This window comes from Squalius cephalus, assembly GCF_949319135.1.
Source record: "Squalius cephalus genome assembly, chromosome: 17".
Lineage (NCBI taxonomy): Eukaryota > Metazoa > Chordata > Actinopteri > Cypriniformes > Leuciscidae > Squalius > Squalius cephalus.
In genome coordinates this window covers 13,649,517-13,666,352 of record NC_137138.1, presented here as the reverse complement: position 1 = coordinate 13,666,352, position 16,836 = coordinate 13,649,517, and the positions used below count along the sequence as shown (strand labels likewise).

The 16,836-nt window shown below is 38.5% G+C and overlaps 1 protein-coding gene across 6 annotated transcripts in view; it reads right to left on the bottom strand.

Annotated features, from left to right (window-relative positions):
- The window catches only part of vav2 (vav 2 guanine nucleotide exchange factor), a 196,593-nt gene that overhangs the window by 27,115 nt on the left and 152,642 nt on the right, over nucleotides 1–16,836 (bottom strand). For all 6 annotated transcript variants that reach the window (XM_079847736.1, XM_079847737.1, XM_079847739.1 and 3 more), the window contains exons 5-8: nucleotides 15,470–15,575; nucleotides 11,593–11,691; nucleotides 10,069–10,137; nucleotides 8,128–8,228 (exon numbers count right to left, since the gene is read on the bottom strand). In XM_079847736.1, the coding sequence (XP_079703862.1) occupies nucleotides 8,128–8,228; nucleotides 10,069–10,137; nucleotides 11,593–11,691; nucleotides 15,470–15,575 (375 nt within the window). The remainder of the gene's footprint in view (nucleotides 1–8,127; nucleotides 8,229–10,068; nucleotides 10,138–11,592; nucleotides 11,692–15,469; nucleotides 15,576–16,836) is intronic.

The window sequence follows — 16,836 nt, the reverse complement described above, 5'->3', positions numbered from 1 at the left end:
TGCACTGAGAATTTTAAAAACTTTTAGCCTTTTGTTCAAACCGTCAGACAATGATGGAGAGACTCAAGAAGAAGTGACAACATGTAGAAGCAACAGGACATTTCTGAAGGGTTAGTTGAATTTATGTAGCTTATGTGTAGTTATCTTCTAGTCATTGATTAGCATTATCTGTCATGATAACATATAAATGTGTTACGGGGGGCGGGGTTTATGTACATTTTAGGGTAAGTGATGTCACTAACCCAGGAGTAATGTCGTGTAGTCTCTACCATCCGTTTGTTGTAGTCCTTAAAAAGCGATTTCTGTAAAAGAAAATATCTCCCTTTGCTTTGAACTTTGAGCATTGTAACTTTGCAGACGTTGTTTATGCTCAAACAGCAACATTTCACACTAACTAAAGTTAGAAAAGTGAAATCATAATCAACCACCCCTTTAATACTTTTATTCAGCAAGGATGCATTAAATTGATCAAAAGTGACAGTAAAGACATTTATAATGTTACAAAAGATTTTATTTAAAATAAATGCTGTTATTTTGAACTTTCTATTAATCAAAGAATCCTGAAAGAAATGTGCACAACGGTTTTCAACATTGATAATAATAATAAAAGTCAGTAAATCAGTATATTAGAATGATTTCTTAAAAATCATGTGACACTGAAGACTAGAGTAATGATGCTGAAAATTCAGCTTTGCCGTCACAGGAATAAATTACATTTTAAAATATATTCAAATAAATATTTAAAAAATAATAATATTTCACAATATTACTGTTTGTTTTGTATTTTTAGTCAAATAAATGCAACCTTGGTAAGCATAGACTTCTTTTAAAAACATAAAAAATAAAGCGTACAGATTCCAAACCCTTGAACAGCAATGTATATGTATGTAACAGAGGCAAGCTAGTAAGAGCTGTTCGTGTAAACTTCACTTCCCTGGCCTCAAGCGACTGACGCTAGAGACTAATGTCCTTGTTAGCGCGTCTGCCTTCCTTGCTGGAGACCCTGGTTCAATTCCTGTTCGGAGTGGCTAGAGTAGGAAACTGCGTTCGCTCACAACATTTTTATGAACTCAATCTTTCTTGCGGAAAAGCAAAACATTTTGCGAGCGAACGTAAAGTTCCTAGGGGGAACGCAAAACATTTGTGAGATAGAACGCAAAAGCATTGATAAATAATTTTTTCTCCCATCTCATATTTTTTCCCTTCACCATGTCCCTTTAGGGGCTTCGTAGATTCCACAGCTGATGTGTGCAGTTTTTCTTTGCTATTTGCTTGTTCAGTAAAGTTTTTTTGATTGCGGTCTTTTTTCTGCTGTCATTGTTTTCCTTGGATTTGCTTCTCAGTTCCATGCAATGTTAAGCTTTTCTTGGTTCATTCCATGTTTTATAGTTGGTTTTAAATTAATCTTTTATTTTAGTTTAGTTCAGGACTCCATAGTCCAGGTGTTAGTTATCTGTACTTAATCTGTGTTTCAGAAAGCCAATCTTTAAGACACAATTGACTGTTCTAGATTAAGGCTTTCTCCTGTCTTAATTTAAACCCTGTCCGGGAAACCGCCCAAATGTGTAATACATTTCTATGTGGAATCAAATAAAATATTTCTTTCTAAAGCTAATTTTTTGAAATGTCTATATTTTCTGTTAAAACTGTACCTAAAACCACATCACAAAAATAAAATTCTTGCACACGAGTAAAAACTATTCGACCATTGCACAAAAGCCGGTGTCAGTTTCTACCCAGGTAATTTCAAGATTAGTTTGAACAAACTCTGTTTTTTTCGGGCTCATGAAGGTGGATTGGTTTTTAGCGGGTTTCATTGCTATGGTTACTTGCGCTACGCAGCTAACCTGCTCCAGAACAGGTTTTATTCTGGGTTAGAGATCACAAACCCAAACTGGACCAATCAGATGTGAGCAAAGTGACATGTATCTGATGCAATAAATTTTGCGCTGTCTCTCTTGAGAGAAGGTTGACTGTTTGCCGCACGCGCTTCAGAGTTAATCACAAACTCTGGATCAAACCTGAGTTGACAAAGAACATTTATACTGAGCTTTTTGAGAACGCTGAACAGGTTCTAAACCAGGTTGGATTTATCTGGATGTGTCAACTCTAAACCTACTCTGAAACTCAGAGTTTGTTCAGCTAGCTTCATGCAACAGGCCACATGTCTACTATTACTATTATAGTATATAATAGTATCATGGTACTATTACATATCAAAAAGGATAGCTGTGATTTTTTCCCTACCATCTCCATTCACAGTACTGTAATAGACGTCCTTTCATACAAGCAAACAGGCCATGCTTTGTCCATCTGTGCTAAGCATCTAATGGTACTAAATTAACTAACATCACATTAATGATAAAAAAAAAAAATTCTTACAAGCAATAAAAATAATCTTGTGAAGTGTGGCATACAGATTCAGCGAGCAGATTTGATTAGGAAGCTATATGCTCTTTCATTCAGGGTTGTACTCAGGACATACATTAGTGTGCAATGGACATCATCATTCTTTAATGACCCAGTAATTATGTGTTTAAATGCAATTGGAGTAGAAGTGAAACATGTTAACAACCAGAAGCAATGCACATCAGCAGTGCAAACTCAAGGAATATGCTCTTTATGAAGATAATTCTGTTGACTGATCCAGCTTGGAGTGCTAAACACTTGGCCTCCACTTCCCCAAGGCATCAGAATTGTAAGATAAAGGTGCTGAAATAAAAAGAAATGTTGCAATTTGTGTTGTCACCGTCTTATTGGCTTTGTGATGCCAGCAAAGTTTAGACATGCAACATCCTGACAACTGCAATGGCAAAACAGTCAAGGCTATTCAGGCTCTTCTCCAGTTCATCCTGGTTTCCTCCTCCTTTGGCACTTCAGACTGTGAGAGTGGGATGTGACCGAGATGGAAAGAGAGAGAGTGGGAAAAAAGCCCTGGGTTGCTTAAGTGTGAATATTCCCTAGAGTGAAAGCCTTTGCCATCGCTGTGTAAACACATGCTCTTTGAATTCATCTCTCTTCCGGTACTATCGCCTGCTGCACCGACTTTCTCATTATGGCAAATATGTCATGCATGTTATTTCACAGAAAATACAATTTGGTATAGACGCTCTCCTTCCAGCTTCCATCTGTCCATTGGAAAAGACCAGGGCTGGCGAGGAAAATGCAAAGCAAAGTGGAAGTGACAGGCCGGTGAGAGAAGTAATAGCCTCTGACATGAGGCATTGAAGACCCCTCACCTTCACTATAACACAGCCTGCATGGAGTGAATAGTGGCTCAATCTCAACACAAACCAACTAATAATGTTCCTCAGCAACTCTGAGCACATTCCAACACTATAACTTAAATTATTTTGGAAATAACTCTCTAAAAGAATTCTTGCTTCCGAGTTTAACAACCTCTACCGTGGTCTAAAAGCTGTGATTTGCCTTGCACTCTCGAGGCAGTGTCTTAGAAAGCAGCATGCCAATTCTGTTTGAAACAAGATAGTATTTTTGCTCTTCAATATGCCCTTCACAGTGTCAATAACTTCTGAAAAGCTTCTCAATTATTTAATTCTATGGAACGCAGTGCCGCAAAAGGTCACAGGGACTTACAAGAGGAGATAACAAAATTAATTAAAGGCAGCTGGGCTTTTGGAGCAATGGACGGAGGTGTGGAAGATAGCAGCCGCACAACGGCCAAATCCCCTGGCCATTTCTGTCATTGTTGAGAGGAAAGGGAGAGGGACCGTGCATCCCATAATGAAAAAGAGAAACATGCCAATCAGATGAAAAATGTCAAAGGCGAATGACGCAGCCCTGCTTTAATGAAATGAATAATTTGCCAAAAATACTCAGCGTTGTTTAATGCCTTAATGTCACCAAATGTAAATATATTCTGTCAGATTTTATTGCGAAGATTTTTATAATAGCTGCCTACTCTCTTGTGCAAATGTATTTTCTTTTTTTCTTATTAGAAAGAGAAAAAAATCCTACAATTAAGCTGTTCAACTGGCTTTTCCTGCAAAGTATCAACCATATTTTGAGACTGTCTGATTAGATAGTTCAAAGAAAATTGACACAGTAAGTGAGCATGAGAAGATTATTTGATGGTGATGGACTACATAGACATGCAAACAGGTGAAGAAAGTAAGAAAGGAAGAAAATGTAGCGATAAGGCACAGAGAGACGGCCATGCGTGTCAGAATGGAGCCGCACTGCTGCTATGTTGTGCCAAAGTGCATGTTAGTGCGAGCACCCACGGAAGACTGGCTCAATGAGATGACAGGCTCGGAATTACATAAAAGAGTACGAGCGAGAGAGGCGGTGCTGTCATGCCGACTCTGCGTGACGCTGCCCGCTGGGCTCGGGGAAGAGCCTTGTAATGGGCCAATTACCTATGCAAACTGACAAATGGAAACAATAGGGCTGTCTCCTCCATCCCTATTTTCCTTGCTTTTTTTTAATAGATCAATTCCTGTCACCAACTTAAACAACTGTAAATAGCATTTAAACGCATTCTGACTGGGTTTGTTTCCATTAACATCAGGTAAAGGGAGTTAATAAAAAAGTTTGAATCTTACAGAACATTTTGAGATTGGTTTCAGTCACAGCATGCTGTCATTAATGAAAATGAACCTGTGATTATCATTACCAACATCACAGTAATGTAGAGATCAGGCTCTCCTTGTGAGAATGCAAATGCCCTCCACAGCTGCTGTATTCAATGAATCTGATGCAGAACAAAGTCCCAGTTCCTCTCTCAAGAGGCTATATGGTAATTCTCAATGGGAGAAGTCATTTACCCACATAAGAGATAAGATATCTATGGATGCACTCAAGCGCAGGTTAAATTAGATGTCTAGAGCAGAGAAGAAGATAAAAAAGGAACAGTCTTTAATGTGCATTAGAACAAGTGGCTGCTTTAAAGAGCAAACTAAAGACTTGAGTCGACATGAAATCAAAACCAACACTTTTATGTAATGAAGTTATTGCAATAAAAGCACAAATATATATATATATTAGAAAAAAACTATAAGACTATAAGAAAAAAAAAATATATATAGAAAGAAACCATACTTTGTGCCCAATTCATCCAAAAAGTTAATTTCATAATTTTCTCACCCTTATGTAATTTCAAACCTGTATGACACAATTTTTTCTTGTGGAACACATATATATTTTGAAGAAGGGTCCAAAGATGTTTTGGGTCATTTAGTTTCACAATATCTTCTTTTGTGTCATACACGATTTGAATGACATGTGGACGAGTAAACAATGACAGAATTGTAATTTTTTGTGAACTATTGCTCAAATACAAGGATATTTTGGAAGCTTGCTGTCTGCCACATGATGCTAAACTAATCAGCCAGCTGCAAGTGATGAGTATTTCGGTCGATTTCCTAATTTTGTGTTAATCCCATTTATGCTTAGAGTTTACTATCTTTACTTTCAATAAACATACATTTTAAACCATAGTTACACACTAAAATCACACTTAAATTACATTTGATGCAAACCTAAAATAATCTTTGTGATTCTGAAAGGCTCAAATTTCATAAGTGCCCACTGAACTGACTAGGGTCACATGTAAAATTGCTGCATTATGTCTAGAATGTTGACTTCCTCATAATCTGCATGTATAACAAAGAAGGTTTGTATAACCCTTGTGTTTGATAAGGCTGCATCCATAAAGATCATGGTCTAAGAATTCCAGCAACGTTAATTCCAAAGATCTTACTGCAAGGTCATCTGGCTGCTTAATAAACCAGAACACTAAACCAAAGTTCTCATCTCTGAGGACACATGCACTCTAACTGCAGTGAGGTCATAATTTTGTGTTACACCTACTTGGTTTTATTAAGTAGGTCCCAGTTGGGATAAAAAAAAAAAAAAAAAAAAAAAAAGCAATTGTGCTTAGTACAGCAAGAACAGAACTCTTATACAGAAACTGATTTGGAGGGTCTCAGTAATGCCTGATAACACAGTTTAATGTAGTGTAGCATTACTAGAATAAGCTGACTGTTACAGGGCCTGTCATTTAGTCAAGCCTCAGTGTTTCTCAAACCAAAGGGAACTGCAGGGATATTTCACATTACTGAGCTGAATCAGCAGTCCCAGACCAATGACCTGGGGTACACCACGTACAGCTGCTCACATTCAAACTTCAGAGAGAATATGATTGGCTCATTTGCATCTTAATACCGTCCGCTGTGTATGTCAGAGTACAGTATTAAAGGGAGAGTTCACCCAAACATGACAATTCAGTCATCATTTACTCACCCTAAAGTTGTACAATACAATGAAAGTCTGTGGGGCTCAATATTGTTTTGGAACTAGGGGTGTGCCGGTTTCAGAATTGGTGATGACGGTTATGAAGTGAGTCAAATGTGACGGTTCGTAACATAACCGCCGCCGCGGGTTGCGACGTTCGTCTGTTACAGGACAACTTAGTTTGAATAAACGAGCAGACACTGATTAGCTACTTGATCGCCTAAATTAAAAAAATAATAATAATATTTGTGTAGTGTTCAAAGTTATCGATAGAGATACGTGGACGGGGTATTATTTCATCCGCAACCGCACTCATCATCCGCACCAACGTTTTTTGACCAAATTTCAAAGACGCACCCGCCCATGTGATTGTTTTGCGGTCTATGGACGATGCAATGCTCTGCTGATATGAGCCGCAAGAAAGCCCTTGTCTGTTCTAGAAAGGATGCAGAAAAGATATTTAATGCTAATGTAGCCTATGAGGCTTAGGCCTACGGTGAGTTTCATTCATTTATGATGAGATGCGCTCTAGTTCACAATGCAATGCAAGTGAACGCGGCGCACCGGCGCCGGTTATTATATTATTTGCTATATTTGCTTTTTATTTATTAAATACATGCAATTGGTTGATGAAACATTTATTAAAATTAAGATACAATTTGTACAAAACGAAATGCGCTTTAAAGAAAGGCTTTTAACAATGCAATGCAAGTGAACGCGGCGCGTTTGCGCCTCAATGTCACGGTTAATATATTGTCGGCTATATTTGCTTTTTATTTTTTAAATACATGCAATTGGTCGATGAAACATTTATTAAAATTAAGATACAATTTGTACAAAACGAAATTCACTTTAAAGGAAGGCTTTCTACAAAGAAAAACTTAATTAAGTGGTAAAAATCATGTCTGACGATTTACAAAACAAAACTTGCCTTGGTAGGCTACTTGGCAAAGAATCAAATACAGTTGGAAATGACGTAGACCATTAATGAAGCAGACTGTTAACAATTGTTTTTAATTAGTATTCAAACATTCTCTATGATAAAAAAATGTTTGTAAAAAATATTTTAATAACACGGTTTTGGCGGTTATAGAGTTCTAATGACGGTGTTCAACTATAACCGTCGGTCTCATGGTTATATACTAACCGTCACACCCCTATTTGGAACCCATTGACTTTTAATGTATGGACTAAAACAGTTGAAACATCCTTCAAAATATATTCATTTCTGATCCACAGGAGAAAGAAAGTCTTAAAGTTTGGAATGGCATAAGGGTGAGTAAATGACAGAATTTTCATGCTTGGGAAAATCTTTCTTTAATGTCCTGTTGTTTAAACCCATAGTTATTTTTATGGGTTTAACAAAACAAAAACAATATAATACTGCAAAAAAGGAAGAGACTGTATAAAGGCTGGCTAAATCCTCCATCTTTGGCAGATACATAAATGGTGTTATGATTTTGGTGTTATGAATTCCCTGGGTATCTGTCATCCATTGTGGATGAAGTAGCTAAAACATTCTCTATTATCTGGTTATTGATTTTTGATACAGCAGCTAAAAGAGACGAAAAGAGCACTCAAAACAGGAAGTGTTCAGCTCTAATGCAGCAGACTCTTGCAGACAGGTCTATTTTCTTTCTAAGCCCTGGGAGCTCTGGGCTCTGATGAGGATTTATTTTAAAATAGCTGGGCTGCTGCGGTCAGACCCTGTTGGTGTGATGGATTTTTTGGGGGTGGTCGACCGGAGCAAGACTTTGCCTCCTTCACTTGAGGTCATTTAAGCTCAACAGAGGCTTATGGTGTTGACAAAAGGCTGAGATGTTATAACAGAACTGACAGTGATAAACCCACATGTTCTGTCAAGGTACTGACCTCTCCTTGTAGTCCAGAAAGATCTTTCCCAGGCCGTTGCCACCGCTCACCATGGTCAGGTCAATGGCCCTCAGCAGAGCAAAATGGACCTTGATGATGTCCTGTGTAAACAAGGAATTGCTAACATCCACCAAAGCATTGTTAATCTATTTGTTGTGCCATACTTTTGTCCCCTCAGAATCATTCACTTGCTGTCAGACAAGTTTTTGCATGAAAGAGGAATCAATTCGGTGTTTGAGTGCTGTCTGAAACATATCTCTCTCTCTCTGCGCTTCGGGTGTGTGAGGCTGTGTGCACAGATAACAGTGTGCGAGTCCCGATTTTTGCCGCTGCTTCTGCGTTTAAAATCGTTTGAATGTGTAAATTGGCAAGACAAAACACGTCCAAATGATAAACTTTTGCCCTATTATGGTTAAACTTAGCAGTTAATCCGCAAATCACATGCGTGCCGAACCGTGAGGACTGGTCTGTACGGATCACGGATCAGCTGTGATCCGTTACACTTATAATTAATGAACACACTTATCATCATGATTGCTATCTTACCAGAGATGGAGAAAAATCCAACTCCAGTAAGTAAACGTGTCACTGTCCCCAAAAATGCCCAAAATGTTGGTACTCAAAAGTGCTTCCCACAAGATTTATTTTTACCACGCATGCACACCAGTTATGTGCAGTGCACCCCTGGTTATGATTAGGCAAGAGCTTTAGGACCCGCATTAATATTAGAAAAGAATTCCAGCGCTTGAGAGACCTACTCGAGAAGGCCTGAAAACAGACGCTGAGGTTGCATTGTTTCTGCTCCATACGTGAGTAACATTGGTTTTGCGGTTTCACGGAACCTAGAAATGCTATTGTTGTAATGCTAGCTAACAGAACAGAATAATTTTTTGTCTGGAGCTGCTGGAGACTAACAACCAACTCTTGCTTGTATTTTCTCTTGTGTACTGTAAGTTCATTTTTTGTGCTTCCTTGTCGTTCTTTCATAATCTTGCGTGCATAATGGAGGCCAGCTAGTGAGAGCTGTGGAGGTATGGTAAACCTCTCTCCCCTGATCTCAAGAGGTGCGATGGCGAATGACGGTGTTTAGTGTCCTCGTTAGCGCCCGGCAATCGGGGTTCGAGACCAGCTCGGAGCGAGCTGTAAAATGTTTGTGAATTTTGGAGGCGGAGCAATGAAGAGAGGGGTGGGTTTGTTTAGGTTGATTTCAAATATCAACAGTGTTCAATAACGATATTGGGAGATCGCATACTGTACCTTTAATAGGCTTCCCTTCTCAAGACACTCCATATGGCACTCTTTGTGGCGAACAATGCCATATACTTTGTTGGGCATTGAACAGATACAGCAATTGTTTCTGCTATGCACTGGTAGGTATTTGAAAAGTGCATATTGTACGCAAAATTAAAACCTGTATACTGGTTAAATACCACCCAGTGCAAATTATTTTCTGTGTGATTTCTATATTCAGAGTAAAGGAATTTAGAAGTTCAATACAGACACACAAGATCATCCGAATAGACTTATATTATTTATATAACGTCAGAAGAAAATGAAAATGAATGAAAATGAACTATCAAAGCTCTTATGTATCTGAAAGTATATGTAATATTTGAATATTTTGATGCATATTATTTTATATATTTATTTTTTACATTATAGCTTGTAATTTTTTTTAATGCACTTAATGTGCAAACAAATGTGTTACTTGAGGTAATAGCTCAGGGTCTTGGTTGGTCTTATTTTTAGTTTGGTGACAGGATCATGACGCTCATGTTGTTTATTTTGTCCTTGTGTGAGCGTACGGCTTTGGAATTGTACAAAAGTATGAGATTTTAAATAATTACTTTACACTATTGGCAAACTTTGTAATGAAAAAAAAAACAAAATACCTTAAATACTTTAGGCTGAAAATGAAAAGTACAGTAAATGATCACTCACCTCTAAATTTACAAATATGGCCTCCATCTCCTGTGGCAATAAGACTTGCTTCAGGGGGATCATATAATTCTAAAGATGTAAAATAGAAGAAAATCTCACAAATGCCAAAAGCCCATATGGCACAAACAAAAATAATCTGAATTGAATTTCAGAAATGGAAATTCATTCAAAGTCAAAGCATACAATCAAACACTTGTAATGAGATTGCTTACACCTTGTTGTGGTTTGGTAATTGTCTTTGACAAACAAAAGTCAAATACTATGTCTAGTGTTCCTGTGGGCATGCTTTTCAAACATAAAAAACCCCTATTTGTTCAATTTGCAAAGCAGAAAGAGATTTCAGTGCAATACTGACATGTTTGTCTTAATTAGGAATAAATGAATCAAATGATAATCAGTAAACAAAGCCTCTGTCTCGAATATGAAATCTGCATGTTTTGACAGGGATTCATCACCTCTACACTAACAGCACACTGTCACGCTTAAAGTTCTGTCTGTTGTGTGTGACAGCGCAACTTGAAAAAGGGCAGGAATAAACATCATACACTCAAGTTTGTATGATACAGTATGTACATGCATGCAATAACCCCCCAGGACAAGATTTAATCTTTTGCCAACAGTATTGGCTCACTAAACAGACACGTTTTCTCACTTTGAGGTCAGTGCATGGCATTTCTGCCCTGTGACTGACCCCTGAGCCCAGGGGGCAAAGGGAGGACACACGTCAAGAAAGGCACAGTTTTACGCTGTAGCCTCAAACATTGCCAAGACTGCTATTTGCATTATTTCCCCTGCAAACATGGTCTACATGACATCAGCCAAAAAGAAAAGTTGTTTTTAGATGTTAATCTTTTCAAAGACTACAAAGGCCGATTAGCCATATGATACTGATTAGCCAATAATAGTTATATTATGGCCAATAACTGAGAAATGACATGGCCAATAACTGAGAAATGGCATATATTTTTTTTTTTTTTTTTTTTTTTTTTTTTTTTCTATAATATGTTGTCTAAATAAATAAAATAAAAAATAAAAAATAAAATCAATTGATTTAAATGTGAATTTAGGCATCACAACATTATAATGCAGATTATGAAAATGGATATTGATTTTGAGATTTTAAAGATTACATTTAACTGTTATTAAATTATTTACAAAGGTAACCTAAATATAAAAAGGGGGGAATGGGCATGAACAATTGAACATCCAATATCGATAAATGAAAAAATGTTAAATTCTATTATAGGCCAATAACTTGTGGTTCAGATATACTGTGTATCCCTATTTTTTTCCTTTGGAATAACATGCATTAATGATTTGTGCACAATAAAACTGTGTATTAATTCAACAGGCCACCGAAGTATATTTGTCAACTAAGGCTCAGTTCTCATCTTTTGTCCTCTCCCTCCATATATTTTAAGTTACCTAACTGTCCTCAGAGAACCATAGCAAGACCTTGACCCAATTCCACGCCTTCATTTCCACTCTCTCTAGCTCTAAGACTTGCTACTCTCTCCCACTCACCTTCTCAATGTCCTCCAGTGTCTTGTAGTACTTTGCCTCTGTCTCCTGAATCTCCACCATGCAGCAGTTTCTCTTATCATCTTCTGTCATGCCCATTTTCTGTTATGGAAAGAAGAAAAAGACACACAAACCATGTTGGTATCGTCCTGCAGGATGCCAGCTCAGCACCTTTAAACACCTACACAAGGTACCGAACTTTTATTTTTAATGGAATTCAGGTCACAATCAGGATGGCCAAAGCACATTACAGTAAAAGACAAAGGTGGACAGAGTATTTCACAACAAAACCTCAAGGGCAACGTTGACAAGGAAGCAAGAGCAAGAGTTTAGTCTTTCATTCATTCAAAACAACATATACTTCTAAGCCTAAAGAACACACACACACACACACACACACACACACACACACACACACACACACACACACAAAAAACTGTAGGAAAGTCATAAATGTGGTTTTGATTAGGACTGAGGAATTAAATGAGGTCAATTCACAAAACAATAACAACAGAAAATGATCTAATAGAACACGATGCATTTGATTAAGCATAATCACTGGCTCTTGGTGTAATGCGAGCAGGTTGGCGAGCTTAAGAAAATGGTGATAACACTGGAACCCAGGGAAGGCACAGCAGCCGGAGGTCAGAGCTGGAATGAACATCACAACACACATTTGAACATCTGGGCCTGGTGGTGCACGAGGCCAAAGCAAACTTGCCCACATCCAGAGAAATTCAAGATCACAAACAATTGTTTCATTAGAGAGCAAGTTGGACAAAAAAAGGGAAAAATCTTTCCAAAGGGCCGCCTAGCAACAATGAAAGCAGTCAGTATTGGGAAAGGCAAATATATCTGTGACTTTCACTGAATAATGTGAAACTCCAGTGTCTATTGTATTAAAAGATAAAGAAGATATAATTTGCAAAAAGCCACAAAACAGTTCAGAATCTTGGTCTCTGATGCTCTTTTTCCACCATGTTTTTCTTATCACCCTCATTTAAGTTGCTGTATTTATCCCACTGAGAGTCTAATGCAGTGGTTCTCAACTCCAGTCCTAGGGACCCGCTGCTCTGCACATTTTGTATGTCTCCCTTATTTAACACACCTGAATCAGATCATCAGCTCGTTAAGAGAGACTCCATGAACTGAACTGAGTGTGTCAGATAAGAGAGACATACAAAATGTGCAGAGCAACGGGTCCCGAGGACTGGAGTTGAGAACCACTGGTCTAATGTGTCCTTGTTGTAGCATCTGTCTGATGACACAGATTGTGAGTCTCAGTCTGAGTATGTGTGTTTGTGTATCTCTGTTAAGGTGGGACCCGGCAGTTTTCTCTGTCTGCAGAAGAGATGTCCTCCCTCGTGTGTTTAAAATAACCCAACATTAGCTCACTCTGTGAGACAGCACACACTCAGATGGACACTGAGTCAGCCTCCCCTCCTTCTCATTTGTAGCAGAGGAAGAAAGACGCTCCTCGCTGGGTATTGAGAACCAGTTTTATTTTAGCACTGTTTCCAAATTTAATAATAATAATTTGTTACATTTATATTGCGCTTTTCTCGACACTTAAAGCACTTTACATATGGCAGAGGGGAATCTCCTCAAACACCACCAATGTGCAGAATCCACCTGGATGATGTGACATCAGCCATATTGTGCATGAACGCCCACCACACACCAGCTTATTGGTGGAGAGGAGACAGAGTGATGAAGCCAATCAGTATATATATGGGGATTATTAAGAGGCCATGATGATGGACAGAGGCCAATGGGTAAACTCTTTTTTGAAGGATTTTTAAAGGGGGGGTACAATGGTGTTTCATGTATTCAGAGTTGTTTACAGTGTTAAAGAGATGGATTCTCATGCTAAACATGGGCAAAGTTTAAAAAAAATATTTTGGACGAATAACGGAGAATTTCTGTGCCGAAAATCTTACTTCCGGGTTGGTACAAGTTTCGGCTGTTTTTTTTCGATCGTGGATCTAATGACGTAGATGAGAGTGGAACTCCTTATATGAGCATTTCTCTCGGAAAAGCGCGCCCGCGCACACGTCGACCAGAGGAGAGCGAGACCGCGCACATCAACGCGCTTCAACAGGAAATCATCGGCAGCGCTGCATAGGATTTGTTCAAGAATGTCTCCAAAAAAGTGTGTTTTTGGATGTGAGGGAAAGCTTACCGTGTTCAGCTTTCCAAAGAACCCAGTGTTACAGGAACAGTGGATGCAGTTTGTTTTTCCGGGGCAGCAACGGAGTGTACCAAGAGCGGTTGTGTGTTCTGGTCATTTCAGTGACGAATGTTTTATTAACAAGGCTCAGGTCGACGCTGGATTTGCAAATCGTTTGCTATTAAAACGTGGAGTGGTCCCAGTGATAAAAGACCCCATTCATGCAAGTACAACTGGATCAGATTTCTGTCTTTTGCTGGAAATCAAGCACTACCGCTTGACTCTATAGCTCCGCCTCCAGGACCTCGACTTTTTCCGGAGAGAATCGGAAAGCTGTATTTTTCTTTTATAAATATAATAAAACTAAACACTTTTTGGAGATATTAAAGATGCACTACTACTCTATAGGTACTCAAGATTAACATGAGATTAGGTGAAACTGTGCATGTTATGTACCCTTTAATGACCAAAGAGAGTCAGGACCTCGGTTTAACGTCTCATCCAAAGGACAGTACTTTTTGACAGTATAGTGTCCCCATCACTATACTGGGTTGTTAGGACCACGCAGACCACAGGGTAAGCAACCCCTGGTGGCTACAATTTCCAAGAACCGTTGATTTGATAAGATAAAACGCATTTCGATTCTGCTTATCGATTCCTGTGATTTTTAAACCATTCAAGCACAATAATATGTGGGAGAGAACTCAATTTGGCACTTGCACACTGTTTTCTGTGCTGTGCACACATCCAAAGCATGTGCACAAAAACACCTCTCATGTAGTGTATGCACAATGCATGAAGTTCTTTTTCGTGTCTTGCTCTTTAACGGACAAATACAAAATTATGTCAAAATATCCTTGTAAACAGCCAGTTTTGTCTTAAGTGAATGTAAACAGTTAAGAAACAGTATAGGATATTGTTCTTTAGGCTGCTGTTAATGGCATTCATCTGCAACATAATATTTAACAAAAAGACACAGAATAAATATGTTTGATATCTAAATTTTGGCTTCTTTTTGTTTTTACCTTATTGTAATTGAGACTGGAATCTGATAAGAATCGGAATTGCTAAAATTAAAACGATACCCAGCCCAACTTCTCGCATGAAATAATAACTGGGTTTTTTTTTGTGTGCTTAAATGTTAAAAAAAATACCCCAAATATTAAAAAGAATATGAAAGTCTGGCATCATTGTCTTCATGTGGCAAGTATATGAGCATGCACAAATGGGATTTGAGGGGCTATCAAGATCTTTTTTTGGTCACCATATGCTTTCACTGTATGGAAAATTGCAGTGTAATTACTCTTCAAAACATCTTGAGGGTAAATATATGACAACACAATTTTTATTTTTGGGCCACCTATTCTTTGATAAATAAAATTGTTGGAACTTCAATGAACTGTCAATGTGAGAGGGAATCTGGGCCTGCTCAACAGGTTCTTCATATGCGTAGAAAGCTCAATGGCTTGCGCCGACACACATTTAAAGGAAAGGAAAGAGGAGCACTGAAGGATCGTAAGAGAATCATGTGCGGTACAGCGTGACACTTACCTGCATGTATCTGATCTGCAGCATTAAGGAGGCAAAGCAGCAAATGTAAGCAGAGCAAATGAACACGCGCACAGCCATGGGAATTGACAGGAAACAATCCATCTATATCCTCTCTCGCACACGCACCAATGAGGGTCGTCCGTATGGTGTCTCACTCACCATGGGCTGTCTAACCTCCACCTTGATGATGTCCTCGTAGATGTCGTCCCCATCATCCTCGCAGGGAACGCAGTCATATATGTCGTCCTCTCCAACATCGTGCTCACTGTGCAAAAAAAAGGGCACAAAGGAAGAAGTGGGTTAAAATACATAAAAAATAAATAAAACAGATTTGACAAGCATTTGAACACCAAGGCATTTTCTGATTTTTGTCAATTTATTGTTCTGAGAGTAATTTTCTGTCTGGAAGTACACTACTGTTCAAAAGGTTGGGGTCAGTAAGATTTATAAAATAATAACAAAAAAAAAAAAAAAAATTAACACTTTTATTTAGCAAGGATGCATTAAATTGATCAAAAGTGAGAGTAAAGACATTTGTAATCTTACACAAGATTTTTATTTCAAATAAATGTGGTTCTTTTGAACTTTCTATTTATCAAAGAATCCTGAAAAAGTATATATCATTTTTTATCACATCGCTCCTGGTTACACATGGTTACACAACAAAGTGTTTGAGACAGAATTATGACATATTTGGGAGATAGTCTGTGTCATCACATATAGTTTGCAACCCTGATTAGCTTGTGTATGTGTTTATCAGACATCAAAAGTGCCCTGAGACTGCAGCGATGCCATCCATCACTGCACACTCTGCCATCGTTCTCTCAGGCGAAAAAAGGGAATGGCCGAAATAAAGCAGGCTGACATCACAGAAGGTGTCTTGGTCCCAGCTGTGCTCTCACATCAACAATCAAATCAGTCATCCATTCCTCCCTAAGAGAAGAACTCACTCTCTCAAACATGCACACCAGACTGCTTTGCAACCAGACAGCAACAAGTACCTTCCTCACTTCTGCTGATGTGTCCAATTGCAGGCTAAAACAAGCGTGAAAACCTAATGCGGCTTGAATCAAACATCTACCCAGGAGATTAGCTGACTGCCTCATCGGCTCATGGAGAAATGAAATACAAATGCATTCCTCAATCCTGATAAACTGGCTGCCCACCTAAAAAACCTACTTGGCGAGGCTGGGAGACTCTTTTAAACTAGCTAAAACATTCATAAAACCACCATCTTAATCAGCCAAGACCAGCATACCAGGCTGGTTTAAGTGGGGGTTTTCAGCAGGGTTTTGAGTTAACAGACTAGCTGCTCAATGCACACAACATCCTGCACCTGTGTCTGTAGAATACATACATATCTAAGCTATCACCATGTAAGTTTATAAACAAAGCAGTTTCACTGGATCATGAAAAAAAAAAAAAGACTGAAGCCAGCCAGAGTGAGTTGCCAATTGTAGGAGGATTGTAGGATTGTTAGTCTGGCAAGAGCTGCTGGGTGTTAATCCATCAGCGTGACCTTCTAT